This window comes from Equus caballus, chromosome 19 (genome assembly GCF_041296265.1).
Source record: "Equus caballus isolate H_3958 breed thoroughbred chromosome 19, TB-T2T, whole genome shotgun sequence".
Lineage (NCBI taxonomy): Eukaryota > Metazoa > Chordata > Mammalia > Perissodactyla > Equidae > Equus > Equus caballus.
In genome coordinates this window covers 47,493,434-47,507,828 of record NC_091702.1, presented here as the reverse complement: position 1 = coordinate 47,507,828, position 14,395 = coordinate 47,493,434, and the positions used below count along the sequence as shown (strand labels likewise).

Genomic DNA, 14,395 nt, shown 5'->3' with positions numbered 1-14,395 from the left:
AGGAGCTGAACCTGCAGTTTGACCACAGAGGCACACAGGCTGCCCCCGAGTAGCTGGCCTGGCCATGAGCTCACCTCCTCCAGATGACCACAAACCAGGCCCTTGGCCACTGTCCTCATGTTACCGAAACCAAAGTGAGTTCCCTCCTGGGGAGTTAAATCATACTCTCTACCAGAAGTAGTTGTCTCACAAAATAAGGCATATTTGCAGCAAATAAGGGACCCTGAAGAATCATTTCCAGAGTCATGGCGTCCCCAAACAAAGGAAAGTAGAGACCTCTTATTTCAGGTGGGGAATGAATATTCAAATGGGAGAGGTGGGTATTTGATTGCACAGGCTCAGCTGGAAAACACGCTTCCACTGCAGGTTATGGTTATGAGGCCTAAGCTCCTCCTGGAGAGATCTTAGCATTAAAAATAAGGCAAAAGTCATAGGCGTAGCTCTTGTAATGAGGCTTGGTCTGGTTCAGGATGGTTGGTGACTGCATCTCCTTACCATAACAAAAGGAAAAAAACAATTTGGAAGAACAGTTAAACACTTCCAAACCCACCTTTGAGTTCCTGGGGCAACTAGTCAGTGACACTCATGCCTGCTGTGGGAGTCCAGGAGCCAGGGATCTAGGCAGAGAGGCTCCCTCACATTGGTGCTGGCCCAGACAGGCCCTTTGTGATTTCTGTTTTCTGCTTAGCACCTTGGAGCTTGTTGAGTCCGTGACTGTGAGGTCTATCGATGTGTCAACTGATCACCTCACTGACTCAGGTCATAACAGCAGCTTCCACCTCCTGGGCCCAATGACCTGCTACTTTAGCTCTTGGGGAGGTAGAAGGTATGTGAGGGCAAGAGCAAGGGAGAAACGAAGTAAGACCAGGCTCTGGAGAAATGATCCAGCAGGAACTCCTTCCCATTCCATTTATTTTATTTATTTGACAAATACATAGATGTAGCACTTCCCTTGTACCAGGTCCTGTTCTAAGAATTCTATAAATATTAGCTCATTTAAATATCACAATAACTCTCTGCTTTAGGTCTTGTTACGATTCCCCATTTTACAGTCGTGGAAATTAAAGACCAGAGAGGTGAAGTAATTTGCCGAAGACCGACATAGCCAATAAGTGGCAGAGCTTGGCTTCACGCCCAGCGGTGTAGATTCGGCATCTGGTCACTTAACCTTGACATTATGCTGCTTCTCCTAATTCTTGCTAGTGAACAATTCATAAATGGTAGGATTTGCTCCTTGAGGAACCAAACAACTTTGGTGGATAATGTGGCTTGTGCTTCAGCCAAGCTCACGAGCTCCCCACCAGCATGCCTTCCACCTCCCCGCGGTGGACCCCTCAGCTGTCCCTAAAGCTTGGGCCCCGATCCTTCTCATCACAATGACCACCCTGGCTCTTAACACTTGGAAGAGAAGGAAAAAAATAATTGCCGAAAAACGAATTTTCAGAAAAGTCTGAACTAAAGTACCATTTTCCCCCAAACTTTCTGACTCTGCACGCTGAAAGTGAGAAGAAAGCCGAGAAAGCCTATCAAGACTGTGTCCAGGTGTCACTTTCACCCTCGCTTTGCCTTTGAAACAGCTTGGACACTTCTTAGCTTCTGAAAGGAGAGTTATCAATATTGAAACCTTAAAAATAACTCCCCCAAAATGGTAACTGTTTAAGTTTTACAGTGGTGAGAGAACAAGTGACTAGGTTTTTGGCAGTACAAAGTTCAACTAGGATAGGAAAATGGGGACACCTGATTAGAAGATGACATTGTCAACACTTCACACATGATTAAAAACAAGAACAGCAGCAACACAGATTCCATTCTTTTAAAGATGGAAAAGAATCAATGGGCATTTGTACCTGTCTTTCTTCTCAGGACACATGTCTGATTACTGGGCTGGTCAGCAGTGACCTGGCCATAGGCAGGCATCCAAAAGGAGAAAGGAGATGGATTGGCCAAGATAATCCACATCAAAATGCAGCCCTGAATAATTTATTTGATGGCAAAGATAGAACAGTACAGTGAAATAATTCTGTTGTTTTCCTTTTTCCCCCATATCTTTTGTGTCCTCCCCTAGTTATAGAAATTAGACATTATAGTTGCTGCCCCTGCCATTGAGGTAAAAATTGTATGAGAGTTTAACATTGAAAAGGATGGGAGGGGCAGCCGTGACCTTGCAGAATTAGATTACAATTTGAGCTTTGTATTTATAAAGCTAAAGGAATTTCTAAGTGCCACTTGCAGAGGCACCTCTAACTATCAAGCTCTGTGTGTGGCTACCGAGTACCTCTGTAACACTTGAAAGCTGGAGCCAGAGTGGTATTTGGAAAATCAGTAGTTCACACAGCAGGAGGAAGTTTCTTTCTAATTTGACCTTTTTTTTTTTTTTTTTGGTGAGGAAGATTGTTGCTGAGCTGACATCTGTGCCAATCTTCCTCCATTTTGCATTTGGGACGCACCATGGCTTGATGAGTGGTGTGTAGGTCCACACCTGGGATCCGAACCCACAAACCCCGGGCCACCGAAGCGAGGCATACAAACTTAACCACTAAGCCACTGGGCCAGCCCCTAATTTGACTTTTGATAGTTGCTCTCTTATTGTCTGGGGGTTCTCTGGGTCCTAGGACTTTCCATTTCTCTTGAACAATACCTCTGGTTCAGTTAATGTACTGAGAGTGTAGTCGGGCATCTTTCTCCACTTCAAGACTTACATAAAGTTGGCTCAAACCCTCATTCCACATCCTATGGAAAGATCCACTGTTTCCTCCCAGATTTTTACAGGTTCTCACATGGGTGGTTGCACAGGGATTATGTTTCCACGGTTGCTTTGACTTCCCATTTCCTACTGCTATTGAGGGTAGTCACTAAAATCACCACCTGGATGTGACAGTTCAGACCTAATTCCCAAACTCCCAAAGAATTGTCTTGGAGCCCAATAGTTCTCCCAGTGGAGCCACTCTTCTGTGTTAAGCTACTATTTCAGAGTCTTTTGAAATACATGTATGACAGCCAGTAGGGAATATCTTACCCCTAAAGTAATTGATCATTTTAGTAGAGTGTTTAGTCAGTTTCAGAGAGAATGGGCAAGTTCATTTAATGACAAGTTAGTTTAGTGGAAGTCAGTCACTGAATAGGGTAAGTGTAGGCTTGTTTGGGAGCAAGAGTGAAATAGGTAGGGAATGTAGAGGCTCCAATGGCAGACAGACTCCTCTGGGAAGGAGCAAGAGTTTGAGAGGCCGTAGCTTAGTTTTCCTTTGTGAGGAGATCTTAATACCATTTTCAGAATATGCAACTGGGGATTTTGTCCTCCTGAATACTGTTGAGATTTACAGAAACAGAAACACTTGTAACCCTTTCTTTATAGCCAAGATTTTACCTCTAGAGCTGATCTGTTCCACAGAACTGCCTGCTCTTACATTTCCAGGCCACAGGGACCTCAAAATCACAAGAATACATTTAACACCCTCTAAGAGTATTTACCCATTCTTGGTTTCATTTTCACCTTCTTTCATTCCTTCTTCCTACAGACATCTCTATTGAAAAGGACTCAACTCCCTCTACTATTTAAAAATCACTTTTCTAGTCCTTACTACGAAGTAACAGACAAGAGAGTAAAAATAGTTATATATAGTTGTGATCACAACATATATGCAAATCTCTGAATATGTTTTATTCAATGTTGTTTTATACATGCTTTCTAAAATTTCTAAACGCTTTTCATTTTTATAATTTTTGAAACTGTATTAGTCCATTGAATTAAAATGTTATAATTTGCTTTCTTTTTCTTTTTTGTGTTATATTCATTTAGAAGTTATTGCTCCATTGTCTTCTTTGGTTTGTGGTAGCTAAGGAGCTTTCAGTCTCATTGTCATTATTTTGTAGATATTCATTCTGCATTTTTTAAAGAATGAGGATAATTGATTTTATTCTTCTTCTTTGTAAGTTTGGAAAAAACATTTCATGCTTTATGTTTAGCAGCTTCACCACAATGTTTCTAGGTGCAGATCTATTTTTATTTATTCATTTATTTGTGTGGAAGATTGGCCCTGAGCTAACATCTGTTGCCAATCTTCCTCTTTTTGCTTGAGGAAGATTGTCCCTGAGCTAACATCTGTGCCAGTTTTCCTCTATTTTGTATGTGGGAGACCGCGACAGCATGGCTTGATGAATGGTGTGTAGGTCTGCGCCCCGGATCCAACCCCGCAAACCCCTGGCCGCCAAAGCAGAGCACACAAACTTAATCACTAAGCCACCAGGCCGGCCCCATAGGTGTGGATTTATTTTTGTTTATCTTGCCTGGTACTTAGAATGCACTTTTGATCTGAGGTCTCATGTCTTTATCAATTTTGGATATTCATGACCTTTATCTCTCCAAATATTGTTTAGCTACCACTTACTCCATTCTCTTCTTCTAGAAACTACTAGAGCTTCTCAGACTAACTCTTCATGACCTTTAACCTCTTCTACATTTTTAATTCTCTCTCTCTCTGTGCAGCACACGAGTCAAGGGTCGGGTGGATCAGTACAGACATGGAGATCTTCTCTTTATTGACGGGGCCCTTAACAAAAGGCTCCAACAGTTTTATGGGCACTAGTGTAGGGGTAGAGGAGAAGGATGCAGGGGAAGGACTAGGAGTAGAAATACTGAGTCAACATGGGGAAAAGCGTCTCCAAGCTTCTCCCTCCTCCCCACCATGAGGCCTCAGCGGGGGCACCTGAAGACCTCTTTCCAAGGTCTCAAATAAGTAAACCTAGGAACAAAGACACCTGAGCTACTAATGTAAATATGCAAAAGAGCAAGACTTGCTGGAGGCACTAGAGTCCTTGACTGCAACTCCCCTGAGAGACTGCCACGCATGGGCTGTGCACCAAGTCTGGTGTCGGGAATGCAGCTTTTCCCCGTAAGCCTGCCAGGTAAAGCCTTTGTAATTGCCCAGGGTCAGGCCTGAAAAATCACACATAAGTTTTAACCAGGAGCCAGATTCCTCAGGAGATAACCAAACATACCATATCATGTCAGGTCATGATAAGTACTATGTTAAAAAATAAGTCAGCGTAAGAAATAGAGAGTGATAAAGATGCTGTCTTCAATAGGTTACTCAGAGACATCTCCCAGGAGGGTAGCTATAGGAAGATGAGAGATCCGTAAGAAGTAAAGAAATAGCTATGAGACTGTCTGGATGAAGAGCCTTCCAGGAAGAGGAATCAACATGAGCAAAGGCCTTGAGACACAGTGTGCCTGGTTTTTTGGAGGAATAGCAAGGAAGCCAGTGTGGCTGGGGCAGAGTAGATGATGGAAAGAGTTCTGAAAAATCCCAAGGACCAGATTACATAAGACCTTGCAGGCCATGGGAAGGATTTTGGATATAGTTCTCAGTGTGAGAGGAAAGGGTTTGGATATAATTTTCACTGTGGTGGGAAGTCATCAGAGACTTTCAAAAAGGAGAATTATGTCATCTGAGATATTTTTTAAGGATCATTTGAACTTGAGCAGCTAGACTTGAAGGTAAGGAAGGAAATAGGGATATGGTTAGGAGGCAATTGAGATTAGCCAATCAAGAGGTAATGGAGCTTGGCCTGGGGTAGTATCTGCGGATACAGTGAGAAGTGTTGCAATTCATAATATATCCCAGTGAAGTGGAAGAATTGACGGAGTGGTGGTAGGAGAAGGAATGAAATGAAAAGACAGGGGGCAGTGGTCACCAGGTGAGATGCTTGATGTTGAGAGTTTTCAGGAAGTACAGTGGTGACAGTCTGGTCTGGGATCTGATCCAGGGAGGAGACGGCTGGAGTAGAGTGGATGACAAGATCACTAGAGAGGAGAAGGACATGAAAGTGAGATACTGAACACTGTGTTCATGAGGCTAAAGTCACCTAGACAGGGGCAGTGACGGAGAAGATGGTAGCAGCAAGCCAAGTACTCAGTGAATAAGGGGGCACATAGGAGGAGGATGGACAACAGCACAACAAGGGGTAGTGGGTAGTGTTGTCTGATGGTTTGTACGTCAAAGAAGCTGGGTTTTTTTTGACATATAATGATGTGTTTTACATTTTACACTTACATTTTACTTTATATGATGTTTTATATATTTTAATAGATATTTCATATGACATATAGTAGATGCTATATATTTTCTGACAGATATATAATATATAAATATACATAATTATATATATAATTTATATAAATAATAGAATACATGGTATGCATGAAATCAAAGCAAAGTTAGTCTTAACAGAAATATCATCTAGGCCATGAAAACTCCTCGAGAACCATGTGTGCCCTATAACAGAGACTGTCTCTTTAGTAACTGTGAAAGAAACAAATATTCAATGACATTTGTTAAAGCACAGTGAGGAAGACATTATTAAAGAGGCAGGGGTGCTACTGAGATAGGCATAGGGACCTCTGCAAAGGGATTTTACAGTGAGGGAGAGATATTGGGCTCAACTCCAAATGCAGCACCGGCAGGTGAGAATTTATAGTCAAGGAGCAGGGTGGGGGGTCAGTGGACGGAAAACTACTAAGAGGAAACATTAGGGGTAAGTGGGGTTCTGGCTAAACTGACCTAATAGGATTCTTGCTGAAGACGGGCCAGGGTGATCAGACATCACCTGGGAGATGCTGGAGGATGAGGAACCCGATCAGATATTTCAGGGTGATCAGATGGTGAGGGTGGGGGATTCTGGTTAAACTAACTTAGCAGGGTTCTTGCTAAAACTGGATTTTACAAGGAAGTGCATAGATGGGCCTAGGAGAAGGTCAGGAGCCTGACTAAATTTTCGTCAAGCAAAGAACCTTTGTCATAACCTAAAAGAGAGTGTCCCCAAGATCTCTTGATAATACAAAATTCTTTTTCTCCGCTTGCCCCTTTCCTTTGCTTCCTACTGGCTCCTCACCCTTCTCTTACACATGAGAGTTCAGCTCTGGCTGTGGGAGTTCTAGAGCTCTTCAGCCGCATCTGTGCAGATCCTCCCTTGGGTGTTTTCCACACATGATTCAGATGACTACTGACAGCAGCGAGTGGGGGAACCATCACTGAGACAGAGGACAGGAAGGTTTGAAAGGGAGGAGGAGAGTATCTGTTGCTATCTAAATAGCGGTATTCAGCAGGCAGTTGGACATGGAGATCTCAAATTCTAGTGAAAGTTATTGGCTGGAGATAAACCTCTGTGAATTACTAGCTTATACTTGGCAGTTGAATGCAGGAGGATGGAGGAGAAAAACCAGAGAGTGTGGAGAGCAAAGAGAAGATCAAGAGTAGGCACTCAAGGTAATCACCGTTTAAGGAGTGATCAGAGAAAACTGACCAGGAGGTCAGAGATATGGAAAGAACAGTTTCAAGCAGGGGAGATGGCCAACAAGGTGACATTCAACAGAGTGGTCCAATAAGATGAGGTCTGAAAGAGCTCTGCATGTGGCAGTAGTGGGAAGCCAGTGCCCACCTTTGCCCAAGAAGTTTCATCAGAGAGGTGGGGGACAGAGGCTGGGGGTGGAGGCAGAAATTCCTCCTTACCCTTTCAGGGAGTGTGACTGTAAGAGAAAGAGAAACTAAAAGCAGTAGGAGAGGGTACTGCTGAAGTAACTGCTGTGAGGAAGGGAGAGGGTAGTAAGCAGAGTCAGCAGCCCAGAGGCCCAGAGGCCAAGTTAAGTGGGACAGAAGACATTGATTTGTAATGTCACCAGTCTGAAAATTGAATAATTTCCTCCAGGAGTGCTCAAGCATTCAGTTGTAAGAACAGAGATGTAGATCAAAAGTAAAGTGTTCTTGGGATGAATTCTGCACAGAGGGTCAAGTTTATTGAATTTGCTGGCAAGAGAATGATTGAAAAGTTATGCTGTCACTGTGCTATCCAGTGAGATAGCCGCTAACCACTTGTGGTTATTTAAATTCAAATTAAATAAGATTAAAAATTCAGTTTCTCAGTCACTCTAACGACATATCAAGTGCTCAGTATGGACTGATGAGTACCATATTGGTCAGCACAGATATAGAACATTTCCATCATTGCAGAGAGTTCTTTTGGAAAGCACTGCACCATAGGGTCTAGAATAGATAGAGCTGAGGTCTTGCTGACATCAAAGAACAGATATAGGAGGAGTAATGAAGAGCAAATCTTGGAGGAAGATATCTTGTGGACAGAGATAGGAACATTGAGGTTTAAGATTCTAGGGGCAGAGCTGTTCTTGGTGATAAAGGTCAGGGTTATGTCATGGGAGAGGGGCTGCTGAAACAGCCTGTCGATGAAGATCTTTGAAGTGGAAAAGATCAAAGAACTTTGAGGCGATGTTGTTGGTGAACTCATCCATGCTGGAGTCTCCGAAATTGATAGCAATAATTGGTTGGAAAGAAAGGCCTTGCATCTACTGCCAAAATCCTCAGTGTGCAAGGAAGTAGTGACAAATGATTGGTAGCTAAAAGCAATGAGAGAGGGGGCCACCTCAAAAGGGAAAAGGTGTTGCTCAAGGTCTCCATGAAGTGTGATGAAACAAGCAATAGTTGAGGACAAGTGGCGTTCTTTGAGTAGGAGCAGATCTCAAGGAAAGCACAACCTTGGGGGAAATATTTGATGAAGAGGTTGAAGACATGGAAGAGTTTATTACAATGGAATGAGGCTCCAGAGGGCCTAGTAAAGCTTTAGAGGAAGTTTAGTAAAAGAAGGAAAATTCATGAGTACAGATAAGCATAGTAACATGAGGAAGAGACGATCTTTGAATACAGTCATTCACCACTTAATGACAGAGATATGTTCTGAGAATTGTGCCATTAGGTAATTTCATCATTGTGCAAACATCAAAGAGTGTACTTACACAGACCTAGATGGTATAGCCTACTACACACCCTGGCTATGTGGTACTCATTTTATGGGACCACTGTCACATATGCAGTCCATCATTGACTGAAACATTGTTATGCAGCACAGAACTGCATATAAGAGACACATTTGAGGTAGTGGCAGGGAAGACTGAAGTCCCAGGTGGGGTCCGAGACCTCAAAAGGTTAGAAGACTATAGTTTCTGTGAAACATTCAAGCAGTATATTGCTGAGGAAGTCCTCGCCTTTTTTTTTTTTTTTTTTGGTGAGGAAGATTAGCCCTGAGCTAACATCTGTTGCCCATCTTCCTCTTTTTGCTTGAGGAAGATTGTTGCTGAGTTAACATCTGTGCCAGACCTCCTCTATTTTGTATGTGGGATGCTGCTACAGCATGGCTTGATGAGCAGTGTGTAGGTCTCTGCCTGGATCTGGGATGCTGCCACAGCATGGCTGATGAGCAGTGTGTAGGTCCGCACCCAGGATCCAAACTGGTGAACCCCAGGCTGCTGAAGCAGAGTGGGTGAACCTAAACCATTATGCCATCGGGCCGGCCCCACCATCATATATTTTTGAAACAAACTCCTCCAGCTGATTAGGGAAGTGTCTAGATGGATCATTGAGTGCCTAGCTCCTGATATCATCATATTAACCATTTTCAACTAGACCCAGACCATTTCTATTACCCAAGTGCTGGGGAAAGGAGAGAATCTCAATGCTTACGCACCAATGAAGTCCCACTGAGTCCAGCAGCCGGGTGCCTAAGGTCTGCGGTCATAACAGGGGAGGCTGAAGCCACTTAGGGAAAATAGACCTTGAGCTAAATCTTCCCCATAGCGTCAGAGAGGGGATCAGCATGCGTAGCTCTGAGTGATATCATGGAAGCCAGTGGTTGGTGAGGAGCTATGCAATATAAATTGTGAAATACTTTCAGTTCCACTTAGAACAGGCATCAGAGTGATTTCCTCCCTAGGGTGAGGAGAAAGGGTTTGGGTGGGATGAATGGAAACAAAGTTTTCCGGTCATTAGCTTCTCTGTTCTACTCTGGAGACAGAGGGAGAGATCCTCTGTTGCAGCTTCTCACCTGGAGCTCTTGTGAAAATGCAGACCCTCCCATGATAGGGCTGGGATTGGGCCAGAGATTCTGCATTTCTGACCAACCCCTAGGGGATGCTGGTGCCTTTAGAACACAGACCACACTTTCAGTTGGTAGGTAAGAAGGGGAGCAGTTAGATGGATGGAAGAAAAAACCCTTATAATCTTCGGGAGGGGAGCCTGGGGTGTATAAGTTGGACCAGTATGTGAGTGGAGCGAGAGGGTGGGAAGGAGACAAGGGATCAACAAGATAGAAAAAGCCAAAGGCAAAGTCATTTCCAGGCCGAGAAGGCACAACTAACCACAGAGTAATAACATAACGTTGACCGTTAACTGGCAGAATTTTCAACTATATGTTTGGTTTCTCCATTAGGTTATCTGCCCTATATCATATGGCAAATTAGTCATAAAACTAGAATGAGTTTCCCCAGGGCTAGCTGCTAGAAGCTTTTACAGTAGGTGGCACTGTTACGTTATCATTCAGAGTTTAGCAAAGGCATAGCAAGAGCCCCAGGGTTGCCTTGTAAGGTCATTAGTGAATGCAGTGAAGCTTCCTAAGGTCCCCCTTTCACTGTTCCAGGTACCCAGGTAGATTTCCCACTGCCCTCCAATATGGGAATGCATCCTGTACAGATGCTGCATTTTATACTTTCAAGTGTTTTACAGGGTTCTAGTGAGCATAATGTAACAATCAGTGATTCAAACTTGTGCCAACACTCACTGATGCATGGAGTCCTCGTCCCCTAAAGTTCAAGACCGCTACCAACCCGCTTGATTATATGTTCTCACCGGGCCACTCTGCACACAGTTCAATTTTGCCAAGTGCGTCTCACTATTTGTCCATCTACTCCCTCTTAGAGGAGAAACCCATGGATTAGATCAATTTAATTTCTCCTACCGCCCCTCAAAGAACACCTCAAATGAAACCCCTCTCACCTCTCTCACCAGCCTACTTCCCCTTTTCTCCTTAATGTCAACATCCTTTACTGAAGTCCTGAATGATGAAGCTTTGTTTAGAACCCACCGTCACTTCCTCCCCAAGGTGGCGTCTAACTTCACATTAACTAAGAAACAGCATTTCCACCCTCACCCTGCACTTCTCACCATGACTACTTGTTTTCTTGGCCAAGAATCAAGTAATTCTGTGACCCAGAATAGGTCCTACAAAAACCCTATAATCAATCACATTTAAGGAGTTTGGTGGCCCAAATCCCTTCCACAAATTCCAATATGCCCTCAAGGATGAAAGCTTTTCTCTGAACTCTCCCAGCATGTCCTCCAGGGGTTGTGAAAATTTCCAGGGGCAATGCATACTGGAAAGAGCAAGTTTGTGACACCTGGGGTTTCCCCAATACTCCAAAAACACATCCTCACCTTCCCATCTATGATTCATATCCAGAATTTCATTCATGTACTTTAAATGGTCTTTGACTACCACAATCCCAAAACAGCCATTATATTTACCCAGTTCTCTTTCTGATCCCTGAAAGAGCTTAGAGAGGTCACTGAGAATAGAGGAATTGGTTGACTATTTGTGTCACTTCCAAACTGTTTTATATCCTTGGGAGAGCTGGCCATGGGAAGAGCAGTCATGAGGAAAGCTCTAAAAGGGAACTATTTGAATTTCAAAAATATTACTCAATGTGATCCCCAACTACTGAGGCATAATGAAAGAAGCAATATCAAATTTGTTACCATTATCAGAAGACTTTTCACTATGGCAGCCTAAGGAATAAGGAGGAAGGGAGGGGCAAGGGGAGCTTTTGGTGACTGTGTAGAAGTAATGGACCTGTAACAGCTACGGTGAAGAGAATGGAAGGGTACAGGAGGGTAACAGAGGGGCGAATGAGTTGTCTAACTCTGTTGGTTTTCCCTGTTCTGGGATTGAAATTCATGGAACCATAGTACTGGAAAGATCTTTAGAACATTTAGTCCATCCTTTCATTAAACAGATAAGAAAACTGAGGAGAAGCAGTTCTTATAAGGCCACACATTTAGTTAGTAGTAGAGTGAGGACAAAAGTCCTGTTCTCCAGGTGCCAGTCTGTAAGCACAGTTGCAGAGTTTAATATCTAGTTCTTCAATATCATTACTGATAAGATAGCATCGGGGTCTTGTATAAAGAGAAATGGAGTTGTTTTATTTTCGTTCCTCTTGTTTCTTCTTCCCCAGTCTCCACCTTTCCTTTTTTAGGTGCTGCTTCGATAAAGAGCCAAGCGTATTTCAACCAGACTGGAGAACTGCCATGCCTCTTTCCAAACTCGCAAAACATAAGCCTGGATGAGCTGGTACTATTTTGGCAGAACCAGGATAAGTTGGTTCTGTATGAGCTATACTTAGGCAAAGAGAACCCTGACAATGTTCATCCCAAGTATAAAGGCCGCACAAGCTTTGACCAGGACAGTTGGACCCTGAAACTCTACAATGTTCAGATCCAGGACAAGGGCTTGTATCAATGTTACATCCATCATAAAGGGCCCAAAGGACTGGTTCCCGCCCACCAGATGAGTTCTGATCTATCAGTGCTTGGTATGTAGTCAATGGCATGTTCAGATCCCTGGCCTTCTCAAATGAGACTGCAATGAGCAGAGAAATATTGGTGTTGGGAGGAGGGGACCTGTCGAGAGAAGGCAGAGGGCCGCCATTTCTGGGAAGTCCATCTGAAGGGAATGCAGAGTTTGGGAGTAGGGAACTGAAAGTCCTTTGTACTTTTTATAGTTTGCTTCTGAAGGATCAGAAAGAATCTGCCTTGGGGACAAAATAGAGCTAACTGACCAAAGGTAATGTGGCTAAGTGAAAACCATGGATAATTTGGCAATTACTAAGTTTAAATAACCATATAGGCCTCAAATCTCTTTTACATTCATTTTCTCCTTTGGTCCACAATTTCTCACCCACTAAAACTTTGCCTGGAGCTGCTAGCAAGGGTGATAGCTGATTGATTTGGGTTTTCCCTCCAACCTCCTGATGGTTACTTATTAGTTGTATTCTGCCCAACCATGAGCCCAGTAGACAGGAGGGAAATAACCCAGCACACACTATCCAAAAACTGGAAACCAGCTCCTCTGTTTTTCCAGGCCTTAAAAAACCTAGATCTCACTACAGGTTTTTTTTTTAATTATAATGCAGTAAAATTAATTATTTTTATTTTGGTATACAGTTCTATTAACTTTAACTTATGCATAGATTTATGTAACCACCACAATAAACAGGATACAAATCATTTCCATCAGCCTAAAAGAATTTCCCCATCCTATCCCTTTATAGTCACACCCTCTCCATAACCATAACCCCTGTTTTTCATCCATAGTATTGTCTTTTCATCCTGCAGTATTGTCTTTTTGAGAACATCACATAAATGGAGCCATACAATACGTCACCTTTTAAGACTGGCTCCTTTTATTCAATATAATGCCTTTGAGATTCATCCAAGCTGTTACATGTATCAAAAGTCTGTTCCCTCTTATTACTGACTAGCATTCTACTGTTTATCCACTCAACCCATGGAAAGACGTTGGGTTGTTTTCAGTGTTAGGCTATGATGAATAGAACTGCTGTAAACATTCATGTACCAGTTTTTGTGTGAACATTAGTTTTCATTTCTCTAGGGTAGATACCCATGTATGGGGTTACTAGAGCCAGATTAACTTTTGTTGAAACTGGAAAAGGCAGATCAACATCAATTCTGAAACTACAGAGTAAAGCAGAGGCACAAGTAGAAATAGAAGGGAGAGTTGCTCCCTTTAAGCCCTATGTGATTCAAACTAGGCTGCAGGGCTGTGGGAACATTTAACCAAGCGCTTAATTGATGCTTACACAGTGTGGCCAGGCACCACTGAGGAACATGGTGTGTCTTAGGTGGGACACAATCTTTTTTTACTTTAGCAGTTTTAAATATATTTTAATGTGTATTAGGAAAACAATAACTATCGTATCCAACCTGTGATTTCTGCTCGTACAAGAAGAGTGCTTAAGTAGTGTGTTGATATAGCAAAATTTGTAAAGATGGCATGCAAATCACTCAAGTGCTAGAAATAATATGCTAAGTTATAAATTAGTCTGTAGACATCTCCAAACCACCTAGTGACGATGGAAGAAGAACAAGGGATTCGGCTGGCAGAGGACTAGGTGCCAGGCATCCACAACAGCCATAATAATCTGAATGGCAAAGCAAGGCAAGAGAAGCTTTGTGTTTATCAAGATCATATATTTTCCCTGAAAATGGTTGGGTTTGGCCTTCATCTTATAGTATATGATGAAGACACCTTGACAGTTCTACCCAAAACCAGTGTACTGAATTTCTAAATCCAAAACCCCCATCCATTCACGTACTATCACCCTGCTTGGGTTCCTGGAAGATACAGCCCAGAAGATACCAGTACCATGAACTCTGTTAATTCCTGGTGGGATTTTGGTCTCAATTCCTTCCTGCTGTCTTAGTTTGGTGAGCTGGAATGTATCCCATGCGACACTTGGGTCCTAAAGTCAGACCACTTCTCC

At 42.9% G+C, this 14,395-nt stretch overlaps 1 protein-coding gene across 12 annotated transcripts in view; it reads left to right on the top strand.

The window, feature by feature from the left end:
- Window positions 1–14,395, top strand: part of CD86 (CD86 molecule) — a 63,151-nt gene that overhangs the window by 33,902 nt on the left and 14,854 nt on the right. For 7 of the 12 annotated variants that reach the window (XM_014732854.3, XM_070242729.1, XM_070242727.1 and 4 more), the window contains one exon: window positions 12,068–12,424. In XM_014732854.3, the coding sequence (XP_014588340.2) occupies window positions 12,068–12,424 (357 nt within the window). The remainder of the gene's footprint in view (window positions 1–12,067; window positions 12,425–14,395) is intronic. The other 5 variants (XM_070242731.1, XM_005601938.4, XM_023623663.2 and 2 more) reach the window with 1 other exon arrangement.